Source organism: Salvia splendens, unplaced genomic scaffold (genome assembly GCF_004379255.2).
Source record: "Salvia splendens isolate huo1 unplaced genomic scaffold, SspV2 ctg533, whole genome shotgun sequence".
NCBI classification, from domain to species: Eukaryota; Viridiplantae; Streptophyta; class Magnoliopsida; order Lamiales; family Lamiaceae; genus Salvia; species Salvia splendens.
This window is the reverse complement of record NW_024599190.1, coordinates 1-14,968: the sequence shown is the minus strand read 5'-3', so window position 1 is coordinate 14,968 and position 14,968 is coordinate 1. Positions and strand designations below refer to the sequence as shown.

The window sequence follows — 14,968 nt, the reverse complement described above, 5'->3', positions numbered from 1 at the left end:
AGACGCATCACGGACATGCGTCTTTACTAGAACTTAGATTCCGTAAGTGTACTGAAGTTTTTTTTTTATTACAGGTTTGGACATGCGTGACGGACATGCGTCTTTACTAGAACTTAGATTCCGTAAGTGTACTGAAGTTTTTTTTTTATTACAGGTTTGGGAGAGACGCATGACCCTCATGCGTCTCCTTTTAATGAGACGCATCACGGACATGCGTCTTTTATAAAGACGCATGAGGGACATGCGTCTCTCAAAAAGGAAAGACGCATGAGGGACGTGCGTCTCTCAATTTTTTCGAAATTTTTTTAACGATGCACAACCATCATGCATCTTAGGGAAAGGCGCATCTCCTTCATGCGTCTTAGCCCATATATATTTGATGGGCTTTCGAATTTATGAAACCATTCTTGGTTGTTTCTCTTTTATAGAAACATGGTTGAATGTTTTATGTTTCACTTTCGATGTGGGACAAAATCATTCTTTGTTTATTTCTCTTTTATAGAGAGATATCCTTGAATGTTTTATGTTTCACTTTCGATGTGGGACAAAATTATTCTTGGTTAATGCTCTTTGCTAGTACTTATTTTTTTATTGATCATTAATCTAAAATACATACTTCGAAAGACTTAACGTTTACTTGGTCAATTTGTTCTCGTTACTATATTTTGTTCGGTGTTTAAGATAAACAGTGAACATCCAAAGATAAAATTTCAATCTTTTACATTTTGTCCACTTTTACAAAATTTTGTCTCCATCTGATTGTTCAATATATTCTAGATGTGGCCTGATTTGATTTCTAAGAGCAATGAAGGTGGAGTAGACGTTATCGAAACATATGTATTTTGGAATGGTCATGAGCCAGTAAGGGGACAGGTATAGTTTACGCACTTTTTTCCGCAACTCACTCTTATTTTTTGAGAGCATCAATTAATTTTGTTCTTGATATATGGCTTGGCTTTTCAGTATGTCTTTGAAGGAAGATATGATCTTGTGAAGTTTGTGAAGCAAGTGGCTGCCAATGGACTTTATTTTTTTCTCCGTATAGGGCCTTATGTATGCGCGGAGTGGAATTTCGGGTTGGGTTTTTCCCTCTTGATGCATGTAACTATTTGCATACTAATCATGACCAGCAACTATTTATCAAAATTTTCATTCACTAATTTTGAGATTCACTAATGTAGTGGGATCATAGTCTTTAACACTATTTCTATATCTATTAGTATAAGCTGGAAACAATTAAAGAATGATTATTTAGTCTTCTCTTACTTCAGTTTAGATAAGGGTCTCAAACTTAACACTCGAGAATTATTAACAAGCTCTAGTAGATTAATTTTATTCAATTATTATAATAATGAGGTTTAGTTTATTCATACCAAGGTTTGATAGAGCTCTACGTTTGATTTTTCTATAAAAGAGAAATAACCAAGAATGATTTTGTCCCACATCGAAAGTTAAACATAAAATATTCAAGGATATCTCTGTAAAAGAGAAACAACCAAGAATGATTTTGTTCCACATCGAAAGTAAAACATAAAACATTCAAGGATGTCTCTATAAAAGAGAAACAACCAAAGAATGATTTTGTCCCACATCGAAAGTGAAACATAAAACATTCAAGGATGTCTCTATAAAAGAGAAACAACCAAAGAATGATTTTGTCCCTAAAACATTCAAGGATGTCTCTATAAAAGAGAAACAACCAAGAATGATTTTGTCCCACATCGAAAGTGAAACATAAAACATTCAAGGATGTCTCTATAAAAGAGAAACAACCAAGAATGATTTTGTCCCACATCGAAAGTGAAACATAAAACATTCAAGGATGTCTCTATAAAAGAGAAATAACCAAGAATGATTTCATAAATTCGAAAGTCCATCAAATATATATGGGCTAAGACGCATGAGGGAGATGCGTGGGCTAAGATGCATGAGGGAGATGCGTCTCTCCCTAAGACGCATGATGGTTGTGCGTCGTTAAAAAAATTTCGAAAAAATTAAGAGACGCATGTCCCTCATGCGTCTTTATAAAAGACGCATGTCCGTGATGATGCGTCTCATTAAAAGGAGACGCATGAGGGTCATGCGTCTCTCCCAAACTTGGAATAAAAAAAAACTCCAGTACACTTACGGAATCTAAGTTTTATTCTAGAACAAAAAAAGAAAAAACCCAATGATACGCCGATTGAGGGATAGCTGTTGAAAAATCCAGTGAAACCTGAGATTAGCTGAGAAGCTGAAGCATGAAACGTCATCTTACAAACGATTTTACGCAAAAGTTTGCTCATAACGACTATTGTTAGCGCGACTCTATGTTTTTTATTAATAAATTTTTATTTCAATTATGTAAATTTTAATTATTTTGTATAATTTATTAGTAGTAAATTAATTTAATTAGAAGTTATAAATAAAAATAATTAGAAATAAAAATCGGTGAACATGCTTAATTTCTTGGCTCTTTTGAATGTAGTATGTTAATTGGGCAGTTTAAACACAGGATCATCCACATCGCCAACAATAAAGTTTTCCATAACTCAAAATACTAGTATCGGTTTGCAATATTGTATCCTGAGATTAAATATGTATCGTGTTTGGTTCATAAGATTCAATACCACAATTCAATCCTAGATGGATAATCATGAGATAATTAGTCATAGCTAACCCCGTGTGACTAAAATAATCTCACAACTCTATCATAGATTGTATCTTAGTACTATTTTATTTAGAAAACCGAACATCACCTTAGTATATGATAAATGGGGTCAATCCACCTTGTGTTTTCCTTGCATATGATGTCACACATATTATACATCTACTCGCCAGGAAGACTGAGAATAACTTAACAGTTAACACACGCAATTTGTGTCCAAAATCCAAACATAAAATAACTTCTTTCTAACTTGACGTAGTTTTGAAAATTGAGCACACAATATGAGATTTGAGAAATGTGTTTTTTCTCTACCAAAGTTCACACTTATATAGATATCAGACGTATATAATATCTAGACATCAAGTTACATCAATATACGATGATAGTTATAGCCAAGAAACAAAAGGTCTCCGCTGCCCTATGGCCAAATGTCATATACTCCCTCCATCAATAAGAATATTAACTTTATGTTGGGTACGAGTTTTAATTTACAATTGGTAAAGCAAGAGAGATGTAAAAATGAAAAGTAATTAAAGTATTGTTAGTGGAGAATATGTACACCTCATCAGAAAGAAATGAGTTTTCAAATTTAGAAAGTGCATATTTGTAACCCCCGACTTTTTCTACCCTTTTTATTTGTTCTTGTAGTGACATCGTTTGTGCACCTGAAAATTTTTGTCTTTTGTTTCGTTAGTCGAGAGAAGAATTTTATATTTGGACCTATTTCAATTATTCTTTCTTAGCCCAATTTGAAACTCAGTTGTCATGAGCCCAAAACTTTTTAATTCTTCCTTCTTTGAGCCCAAAATTAATCCTCTTAATTTTAATCCAAGGATATCTATCACTCTTCAATTTGAAAAAGAGGAATATAATTAGTCAAATCTTTTCCATGGAGATATATATTCCATCAATTCCACAATTTAAACCATTCTCTCAAAATTCCAAGGAACAAAACGTGAGAGGGGAAAGCGAGAAGCAGAGAAGGAAGTTAGCTACTCAAAATTTTGGGACCCTCGTTTGTCAAGATTGAATGGGATTTTAATTAGGAATGGGACTGCATCATGGAGTATGAGAGATGAGGCTTTGCAATTAAGAGAGAGAGAGAGGAGATGACGGAGGCGGAGTCTCGCGACGGCTGGTATGTTTGGCGCACGCAGTGGCAACTGCTGCACTAGGCGATGAGGCTAGACGGAGTGACAATGGCTGGAGATAACGGTGTGAAAGCAACGAGGCTGCGTTCTGATCGACGGAGGAGCTGCCAACTAAGGAAGGGAGACTGCGAGAAAGAGAGAGATGCAGCAGGACGACGGTGGTGTGAATTGGAGGTCACCGCGCTACAGCCTCCTGAACGGTTGGGTGATTGAGACCGAGAGAGAGAGGGGAGATGAAGGAGACAGCGGCGTGTGAGCGACGGCGCTGCGAATCCTGCTTACAGACAAAGAAAAGGAGTGAGGCAGCGACGTATGAAAAAGAAAATTGGCGACGTTAGGAGCGTGATGGATCCCGTTCAACCGAACGCAGCGGCGGCGAGGCTGCTGAACGATGTGCTGGAGGAAGGCGGCGCCAGCTCGATGCTGGCAGCAGCGACCACGTCTGCACGGCAGCACGATCTGCAACGAGTTTCGAAATCAAGAGCAGCAGCAGGTCCTGCTGTGTCGCGGTATTAGCGGCTATTAGAGAGGCATGCAGCTCGAAGATGGCAGCTCGAAGTATGACGTGGACTAGCCGTTATGAATTAGTTAGGAAGGCGGTTAGTCGGTTAGTTGATTAGCTATATATAGGCATTCCATGGTTCATTGTAAAAACAACTTGGCAAAATGTAGTTCATAATGAAGTTTCGGTTCTTTCCATCTCTGTAAATATTCTCCATCAATGGCAGCAACATCTTCTTCTTTTCCTCTCTTATTCTTCATGTTTCATCTCTGATTTTCACCGTGATCAAAATTTGACAGCGGCACTGGTGCTGTGGGTTGCCGGCGAAAACCAGCGAAGGAGAAGAGAGGGGGACGACAATTTGTCGGAGACGGCATGACATCGCTGCGGGAAGAAAAGAAAAAGTATAAAGGGTTCTATATGGATTGAGAAGAAGAAGAAGAAGAAGAAGAAGAAGAGTGATATTAGGAGTAGAATCGGAGTTCACTGCGTGATTTTGGAATCAAAATCGAAGAGAGAGGAAGACAGGGCGAATTAGCGAAATCGTTTGAGATAGAGGACCGAGCAGTGGGGTACGGTGACGGCGCTGCAGAGCAGGGAAAAAGGATGAAGAAGATGGAGGATTTGAGAGAAGAAGGGGAAGCGAACTCTCTTTTAATTTTGGAACGGAGATGTCGACAGAATAAGAGAGACGGAGAGATGAGGTTGTACGCAATTTGAGAGAGCTGAAAGACGGAGTGAGAGATCGAGAAGAAGAAGGGGACTTCAAATCCCATTCTAGGAGTTCACTGTTCACGTAAGTTGAGAAAAAGTTGAAGAAGCTTTGGGCCTTGTTTTATCTAAATTTTTGGGCCAAGGAATAACATAAAGGAGGATGGACTTAGAGGAAGGATTTTCTCCGTGGACAAAATTGAAGTCGAAGTAAGTAATTCTGATACGGTTTGGAGGGTCTACAAACGGGGGAACCGCCAAGTCACATGGCCAGCGAATTCGGAGGAAACAGAGGAGGAGTAGGCGTGGTCAAAAGGGAGGCGCAAATATCTCGGCTGGTAGTTAGTTTGTTGCAGCTTCTTTAGTTGTAATTTGAATTTGAATTTAGTTTGTTAGTTGTTGCTGAATTTTCTCATTGTAAGTCTATATATTGAATCTCCACAATGGTGAAAATCACGTTGGGAATTTGGTATTGGACGATCGTAGTATCGTAGGCCTCTTCGAGGATTCCTCTTTGTGTTCATTTTTCATAACTATTGAATAATAGCCGAGCCTTTCTCTTTCACATCATATCGGGAAATTCTAACTCCACATATCTCATCGAGTACTTCTCGTGCTCCCTTGATAATCACTCACCTAATCTCTATCAATTGGTGCGGTGACGATGGTGAATACACGCAATACGGACACACGGTTGGAAGGATTAGAGAAGGTGACTGGAGATCTGGAAAAACAGCTGTCGGCAATTGATGCAAAACTTGGCACCTTTATGCTTGAGGTCCGAGCGACCCTTGCAGAGGGGTTCGCGAACAGGTCCACCGACCCGGTGACTAACAACGATCCACAAACAACTGAAGCAGCTTCGGGGAGCAGTCCCCCACTCACAATTCCGACATTCGACGGAACTGATGCGATCGCATGGCTTGCGCGTGCGGAGCAGTATTTCTTGGTGTCAAATATTCCATTGGAGAAACGTTTGGGTGTAGCGATGGTGGCATTGGCAGGTCCAGCCTTGCCGTGGTACCAGCTTTTACGGCGCCGCCTTCCGGCCTTGACATGGGACCGTTTTCAGCAAGAACTCATGAAACGCTTCGGCGACAAAATGGCGTTGGATAGTTATGAAGCCTTTGCTTCCACGCGCCACGACGGTTCTCTCGTCGAATTTGTAGCTGCTTTCGAAGCTAGGCTCGCCCAAATAGGTGACCTCTCAGATCACCAATATCTGGGATTTTTCTTGGCAGCCTTACGCCCAGAGGTACGAATGCATATGAAGGCAGCAAATATTACCTCTTACTCCGATGCAGTGCAGATGGCTCTCCAGCTTGACCAGTTGGCCGGAACTCAACCAACCGGTGCTGCCACAGTCGGCCCTGCCCCACAGATGCACCAGTCGAGTCAGAGACCAACCTCGTACACCCCTACTTCCCTCTCGGCGACTGGCTCAAACCGCCCACCCTCTCGTCGTTTTCGGAACATGTCCTCCGAAGAATACAGGAAGCATATTGCGGCAGGCACGTGTTTTCGGTGTGGCCTGAAGTTCGGCCCTGCCCACCGCTGCCCGCCAAAGACGCTTAACGTATTCATCATCGACAACGACGAGCCCCTGACTGACTCTAGTGAGGACGACACGCTCAACATGGAGGATGTAGGATTGGAGCTGAAACTATCGGAGTTATCGTTCAACGGTCTTGATACTTCCCATACTATGAAGCTCTTCGGGAATATCGACCAAGAAAAAGTCCTCATAATGGTGGATAGCGGAGCAAGCCATTGCTTTATTTCAGATCAGCTGGCCACTCGTCTCCAACTGCCTATCACCCCGACCGCTTCTTATGCAGTCACGCTGGGGGACGGATCCAGGGTCCGCACCTCGGGAATCTGTCACGCTGTGCCCCTCCAGCTCGCTTCGGAGTTATTCTCCATATCTTGCTATGTGTTTCCCCTACGAAACATAGACATCATTTTGGGGGTCACATGGCTAGCCTCCCTCGGTGATGTTACAGCCAACTGGCAGCGATCCTCCATGATATTTTCGGTCCAAGATCGCTTGGTGACTATTGAGGGCGATCCTACTCTTACTCGCAAGGCTTGTTCCTCCCACGACATCAACACACTTGACGACGGTGATTCTTGTTGGGTGTTGCATTCGATGATGGGTGGGGACACGCCCACGGAATTCGGGTTTGATCCCTCCTTGCCACCAGCCGCACGGTCCCAGCTACATGCGTTGGTGGAGGGATTCCCCTCGGTCATCCAGCAGCCGACGACGCTGCCCCCTGCTCGCCACACTGACCACCGGATCACACTTAAACCCAGCTCCCAACCAGTATCAGTCCGGCCATACCGATATAATCATATGCAGAAGGACGAGATGGAGCGTTTAGTGGAGGAAATGCTCGCTTCTGGGTCATACAGCCAAGTACTAGTCCCTACTCCAGCCCGGTGCTCCTGGTCCGCAAGAAAGACGGCTCATGGCGATTTTGCGTGGATTATCGCGAGCTGAATAAGCGCACCGTGCCGGACAAATACCCAATTCCGGTAATTCAGGAGCTGCTAGATGAGCTCCATGGCTCTATTTGGTTCAGCAAGTTGGATCTCAAAGCCGGGTACCATCAGATCAGAGTGGCAGCCCCGGATGTGCACAAAACGGCTTTTCGCACACATTCTGGCCATTACGAGTTCCTCGTTATGCCGTTCGGGTTGACCAATGCACCCGCCACATTTCAAAGCCTCATGAACGACATATTCCGACCCTCCCTTCGCAAGTTTGTCCTGGTTTTTTTCGACGACATATTAGTCTACAGTGCCTCTTGGGATGCACATTTGGAGCATCTTCGGCAGGTTTTCAGGGCCCTAGAAGCTCACTCGCTCGTCGTGAACCCGAAGAAGTGTCTCCTTGCTCGTCGCCAGGTGGAGTACCTGGGGCACGTGGTGTCCAGCGCAGGAGTAAGCATGGACCCCTCCAAGGTCTCGGCCGTGCTGCGTTGGCCAACGCCGACGTCTCTCAAAACTGTCCGTGGTTTCCTTGGCTTAACGGGTTACTACCGTCGATTCATTCGCGACTATGGCAAGATCGCGGCACCCCTCACTCAGTTGCTTAAAAAACCAGCAGACGACAGCAAGAAGCAGAGATGGGCGTGGCCGGCCGAAGCGGAACAGGCATTCACGGCTTTGAAGGAGGCCCTCACGTCGGCTCCCTTGTTAAGGATGCCTGATTTCTCCAGGGAGTTTGTCATCGAATGCGATGCGTCGGGGCGCGGTCTGGGGCTGTCCTCATGCAAGATAGGCAGCCTGTGGCCTATTTTAGCAAAACCTTGTCCTCCCGGTGGCTAGCCAAATCAGCATATGAGAAGGAGTTAATGGCGTTGGTTCTCGCCATCCACCATTGGCGACCGTATCTGCTTGGGCGTCGGTTTGTGGTGCACACCGATCAGCGGAGCTTGAGGCAACTCTTGGCCCAACCTCTTTCCACACCTGCACAGCAAAATTGGGCGGCAAAATTGCTCGGTTACGATTTTTCTATCATTTACAAAGATGGCAAGCTAAACAAAGCAGCCGATGCTTTATCCCGGAGGGACGAAGAGTGCGTCGAGTTTTCGGCTCTGTCCCGACCTACCTGGCCTGAATGGTCAACTGTCCAGGCTGCGCTGTCCGACGACCCCAACCTCGGCGCGATCAAGGCTGATCTGGAGGAAGGGCGGCAGTCCAAACCTCACTTTCAGTTAGTTCACGACATTCTTTTCTACAAAGGTCGCATTGTAATACCTGCAAATTCACCTTGGATCCAAAAGCTCATGGCGGAATATCACATTACCCCCTCGGGCGGTCACACTGGGGCATACCGCACTTATAGGCGATTGGCGTCGAATGTCTATTGGCCCGGGATGATGAAACATGTCACACAATTTGTTGCTGCCTGTGCAACATGTCAGAGAAGCAAAGCCGATACTAAGGCGCCGGCGGGTCTGCTTGTGCCGTTACCCATCCCGGAGCGGGTTTGGGAGGATCTAAGTATGGATTTTCTCTCGGGGTTGCCCAAATCCGGGGGCGTTGATTGTGTGCTTGTGGTGGTGGATCGACTATCAAAGTATGCTCATTTCATTGCCCTCCGCCACCCCTTCTCCGCCAAGCAAGTCGCCGAACTTTTTAACAAGGAAGTGGTTCGTTTGCACGGAATTCCGAGCTCCATCGTTTCGGATCGGGACCCGATTTTCTTGAGCTCCTTTTGGCGAGAACTATTCCGTGCCACGGGCACAAAACTCCGCATGAGCTCCGCCTACCATCCGGAAACAGACGGCCAAACTGAGGTGCTCAACCGTTGCCTCCAAACATACTTGCGCTGCTTCTCTTCCGAGCGCCCCAAGCAATGGCACAAATGGCTCACGTGGGCAGAATACTGTTACAATACGAGTACACATTCCGCCTCAGGGACCACCCCGTTCGAGATAGTGTATGGTCGCCCACCGCCAACAATTCACAGTTACTTGCCGGGTGAGGTTCGAGCCCAGGCTGTCGTAGAGTCCCTTCAGTCTCGCGATGCAGCGCTGGGCCTCCTCCGCCAACATCTGCTTCGCGCCCAGCAAAGGATGGTTTGTGCTGCCAATAAGCATCGCAGGGATGTGGAATATGCTGTCAGCGACTTAGTTTATCTCAAGTTCCGGCCATACCGTCAGTCGACGTTATTCACAGCAGCAAATAGGAAGCTTGCTCCCCAATTCTTTGGGCCTTTCCGGGTCGAGGAACGCATGGGTACAGCGGCATACCGTTTGAAGCTTCCAGCCGGCTCCCGTATTCACCCGGTATTCCACGTTTCTCTGCTAAAACGGCAATTGGCAGAACCACCCCGGAGACAGATCTGCCTGAGGCTCTGTTCGGTGCTGAACCACCTATCTTACCGGAGGAAATTTTGCAGCGAAGGATGGTCATGCGGGACGGTGTCCAGGTTGAACAGGTTTTGGTCAAATGGTCGAACCTCCCTCCTGACGAGGCCACGTGGATGGACACGGCAGATTTGCGGGGTCAGTTCCCTTACTTCCGCCTTGAGGACAAGGCTGTTTCGTCCGACGGGGCAGTTGATACGGTTTGGAGGGTCTACAAACGGGGGAACCGCCAAGTCACATGGCCAGCGAATTCGGAGGAAACAGAGGAGGAGTAGGCGTGGTCAAAAGGGAGGCGCAAATATCTCGGCTGGTAGTTAGTTTGTTGCAGCTTCTTTAGTTGTAATTTGAATTTGAATTTAGTTTGTTAGTTGTTGCTGAATTTTATCATTGTAAGTCTATATATTGAATCTCCACAATGGTGAAAATCACGTTGGGAATTTGGTATTGGACGATCGTAGTATCGTAGGCCTCTTCGAGGATTCCTCTTTGTGTTCATTTTTCATAACTATTGAATAATAGCCGAGCCTTTCTCTTTCACATCATATCGGGAAATTCTACCTCCACATATCTCATCGAGTACTTCTCGTGCTCCCTTGATAATCACTCACCTAATCTCTATCAAATTCAAACTCAGAAAAATTAAACGAACGAGGTGGACTTTCTTTTTAAATAAGGGTTGTTCCCTAAGTGTATTTTTATGTGAAAAATGATATGAATATTTGTCATGCCGTGTTTTGTTTTATCTTTGGAACCTATCTGATATGGCTTATGTCATCAATGGATAATCGAATTTGGGTCTGACTGGGGAGTGAGTCCCTACTCAGGCTAGTGTACACCTATGGAGATTGTGCGCCATCTTTCGAGTTGGTCGGTCTAGTGACTTGGAATGTGACCATGTTCCTTGTCATCAATGGATCAGATATGGTAGACAGCTATGGGAAAATGGTTGATCAACCAAATTTTACGATGGAAATTATTTTAGTGTCTTGGGCGATTTCTAAAGTTAAAACCCTCAAGGTCACTCAATGGTGACATGATAAATACTTTTTATAAAATGTTTTCGGCATGAGTCCACTAAGTGCATCAAGTACTCAGCCCAGCATTTCTTTTAAAAAATTTGCAGGTTGAGCGTGACGGGTGCGGTGGGTGTTGAGCAAGACCGTTGAAGAAATTTAAGTGTCTAGAATGTGTCATGTCTTCACACGTGGCATATTCTTCTCTAAATGCTTCCGCTGAGTAGTTGTCATTTTTGAGTTCTTGTATCGCTAAGATAATATTTATTTTTGAGTTGTTGATTGTTGAGATACTCTTATTTTATTTGAGCTATTGCCATTTGTTTTCGAGCTATGGTCGAGTTGTTTGTTTTTTCCCTTTCTTCCCCGCTTCTTTAATCCTTCCCTAGTCGCGATCAATCGCGTTTTCTATCCTTAGGAAATGCGGGCGTGACAATATTCTTATGAGACAAAAGGAAAGAGTGCATATTCTTGTGGAACGAATAGAGTACTAAATTGCTCTTTCATTCAAGAATATTGAATAAATAATTAATTAAGCTTACTTAGTTATGTATCTAAGATAAGTACATATTACATGAACTAAACAACAACATAAATAAGGGAGTAATACTTACTATCTTTGTACCATTCAAAATGAAAGGTTTGCTAAATGGAAAAAAATCATCTCTACATTCTCTCTTCATTAATTGACAAAACAACCATATATAAAAATTCTCCGAAAAATAAATATTTCAAAAACATAAGGAATACTATATTATACTGACACCACCTTACCTAAAGAAAAAAAAATACTATCTCAAGTTAACAACCTTATATATCTTCCTCAGCCAAAACCAACGTGCCCTTACCATTTGGAGATGGGGCATAATGATGGCATATAGGTGAGATGAAAACACCAATAAAAGATATGTTTGTGATCAAAAGATGATCATAAGAAAAGTAAATAAAAAATATACGTATGTTAAATAAATAAAATTAATCTCTGACTTGTGCATCTATACAGTTTACAATTAACTGCATATTGATTTGGATAGCAATTTATAATAAGATTTTAATCAATGGTTAATCAAATAACACTAAACGTGACTGTTTAATTCAAATTCACTTACATGTAGGGGAAGATATATAGGGTGCGTTAAACTGAATAAATTTGAACTTTGTTTTGTGCACTATACAAAATAAATAAAACAGGACTTTGTTTTGTTCACTTAAAAATTTTAAAATAAAAATAAAAATAAAAATAATTGGACTTTGTTTTGGAAATAGATAGAAGTGTGTGAGAGTCCGAGAAGAGAGAAGAATATCAAAAGTGATTAAAAGAGACTCCCACAGTTTAACAGACCACCAATGAAGTTCATTCTTTTCTTTTCATGAAACGAGGAAAACCTTAAATAAAACAGGACAAATATATATCAACTAGAATTTGCATTCTTTCAACTAAAACTCCCTCTGAATGGGGGAAGAAACTTTTTACAAGCAGCAACCAAGTACATATCAAAGAATTCACAGCAAAAATGGGATATGTAAAGTTTTGCAACGGATAAAAATGTTCCGACATAGCAAAATGGGACGCCAGACTTGCCACAAAATCTTCACAAGGACTGCGACTCTCTTCCAGCATTTGTCAGAAGCTTCAAAGGCGCTCATCTCACGTACCACCTGCACCAAGGATCGAACAGTTGCCACCAAAAAGACCGCCTTTTATTTCAAAAGTAACACATCTCCGATTCCAGAAAAAGAAAAAGAAAAACAACCTAACTTCTACAAGCCAAGAAGATATAGTGACTAGTAAGTCCTCGAATGATTTTGCATTTAAAATCCAGGCTGGATATAAAACTGTGGGGGGTCAGAAATGTGTAGACAAGGCAACAATTGTGTTCTTCAACAATGAGAAAAACTAGAAGAAATATGAGAACCACAGAGATCTAATATATCTCAGTTGTGTAAGAGACTGGTTTTGTACCTGTCCAGCCGATGGCGATTACACGGGTGTCCATACCAGAGTGCCATCAAAATGAAGTGGCTCGTATGATTTTCCAATGTACATGTAGCAACTAGGACATTTCATAAAATGTATACATGTATGTAATTCCTTGAGAGCAGCACTACAAACATACACATTTATGGTCGGGCATCACTTTCAACTCATTTATCAGTGACAAGTATAACATACTGCCAGATTACTCTTCCTACTACGTTAGCCTGATTCAGCAACTTATTGTACTTGGGCTAAATGAATACAAAAGCTAATTCTGTAAGGGCGTGGGCAGAAATTATATGGTCAAACCTGCAAATATTCAACGATATAATAGTCAGGAAAATGATCTTACTTAAATCTCAAGGAGTGTTCAATGGTGAAGGGATAATTTACCCGAGGATGCTATCCGGACTCCTTAATCAGAGAATTTGCAGGATCTGGGAAAAATCATTGGTCCAGCATTGTTATTATGAACAAAATCATCAAGCTTGAATATGAAACTCAGAGCCAGCCCACTCAAGACAGCCCTGCATTGCAACTGTGAGGTATGTACCCTTACTCCAACAACATCCGATAGCCCTTTGTCAACCAAGCTTAAGGTCATTTCTTCATTGATACACTTCAGTATGCAACACCTCTTCATCAACACTCATCAACCCAATTTGAAAAAATTCAAAAAATTGGGGGACTTTATTATCATCCATAAGCATCCGAAAAAGAATCAGAGAGGTATTGCAAACTCAATACTATAACTGTACAGATTTACAAGGGTGACACATTCTACTAGAACTCGTGATGCATTGCACATTATTTGGTGACGAAGAACCCAAAATTGGAATGATAATTACAAGCTGTTTAGTGGCTAATGGCTTCCTTAGCAATACGCACAAGCTGCAATAAACCTCAACGTCTTGGAAGTTGTAGTCAAGCGCGTTTTTTAAGTGAACGGATACCTCTTTGTGGGTATCTGCAAGTCTTGATGTAGCAGCTGTGAAAGCAATTCTTGATTTTCTTGAAGCTTCCATTGCAAATTAACATCCTGTGCCTACAGAAAGAAACAGTGTAAACCTTAATATATGCAACAAAACAGAATGATTACTTCTGTAGCACTCAGAATTTCAAGGAAGTCATGTCAGATGAATGAAAAACTAAAAGATTGGATCCCATAAAATATATATCTGCTATAAGTGGAGTATCTGTTCATATACTTACAAAGTTCAGAACACGCAGAAGACTAGAACGATTCTGTGAAGTGATGACATGGCTTCCAGAAACTTGAGGAGAGCCGACAACTTTGGCTGAGGCAGCCTTTCTGCTGTCGCTTGGTGGTTCAAATTGTCAACATCAGAGGCAGAGGAGGAAGGAGATTCACCTGAATGGGGACAATTGATAACACTTGAAATCAAAGTTGTTGCACATAATTAACATAAAATTTGTTACGTAGAGTCATGATAAAGCAGTCAAAGTTTTACCTTTTAGATTTCACTTTATAGCAGCTGAATTTACACCATACCAATTAATAGCAAAGAGTAGTTTACTTCATACATGTTTCTAGTTAGCTATCCTCTTTGGACACAAGAGGTTCCTATATATATTTCTGATCCATCACACATTTTTTATGTGATGGTGCAACAATTTATAGCCCACTGCCCTACCATAAACATTTTAAAAGTTATTACTCCTGTCAGACTATTACTAGTAGCAGCAGGGGAACCGGCGGGAGATGTGATTCTGATCTAAATGAAATAGTAATAAAGAATGCTGCATCAAAATTTACCAGGGGCAGCAATTGTAGAGCACTTTGCAACTCGGCCCGATCCCTGCTTGTATTGCTATGAGATGAATAAAGCACTCGCATGTAAGCAACCTCCATACATTTGTAGGCTAAAGCAGCAGCACCCATGTCTTTTGATTTTTCAAAGTCATGGGCACAAAACCTACAAAATTTTAACCATCAACAAACAGAAATGTTGACTGGTGATCCATGTCCATTAATGGATTGACCACTATTAGATAGAAATACATATGCCACGGATTAACTTGTGTTTGTGTAAATTAACGTTAAGACTTTTTCTTTGTACATGAA

The 14,968-nt window shown here is 42.3% G+C and overlaps 1 protein-coding gene and 1 long non-coding RNA gene across 2 annotated transcripts; one reads left to right on the top strand and one right to left on the bottom strand.

Annotated features, from left to right (window-relative positions):
• The first annotated feature begins 5,675 nt into the window (after positions 1-5,675).
• Positions 5,676-8,344, top strand: LOC121790506. Its single transcript, XM_042188703.1, has 2 exons — positions 5,676-7,337; positions 7,427-8,344. Exons 1-2 carry the CDS (start codon positions 5,676-5,678, stop codon positions 8,342-8,344), a joined length of 2,580 nt encoding a protein of 859 aa, XP_042044637.1.
• A 4,621-nt stretch (positions 8,345-12,965) lies between these two features.
• LOC121790502 lies at positions 12,966-13,306 on the bottom strand. The gene is made up of 2 exons (XR_006048287.1): positions 13,276-13,306; positions 12,966-13,191 (listed from the first exon to the last, which is right to left on the bottom strand). It is a non-coding gene; the product is annotated as an uncharacterized LOC121790502 (long non-coding RNA).
• Between the last annotated feature and the right edge of the window lie 1,662 nt (positions 13,307-14,968).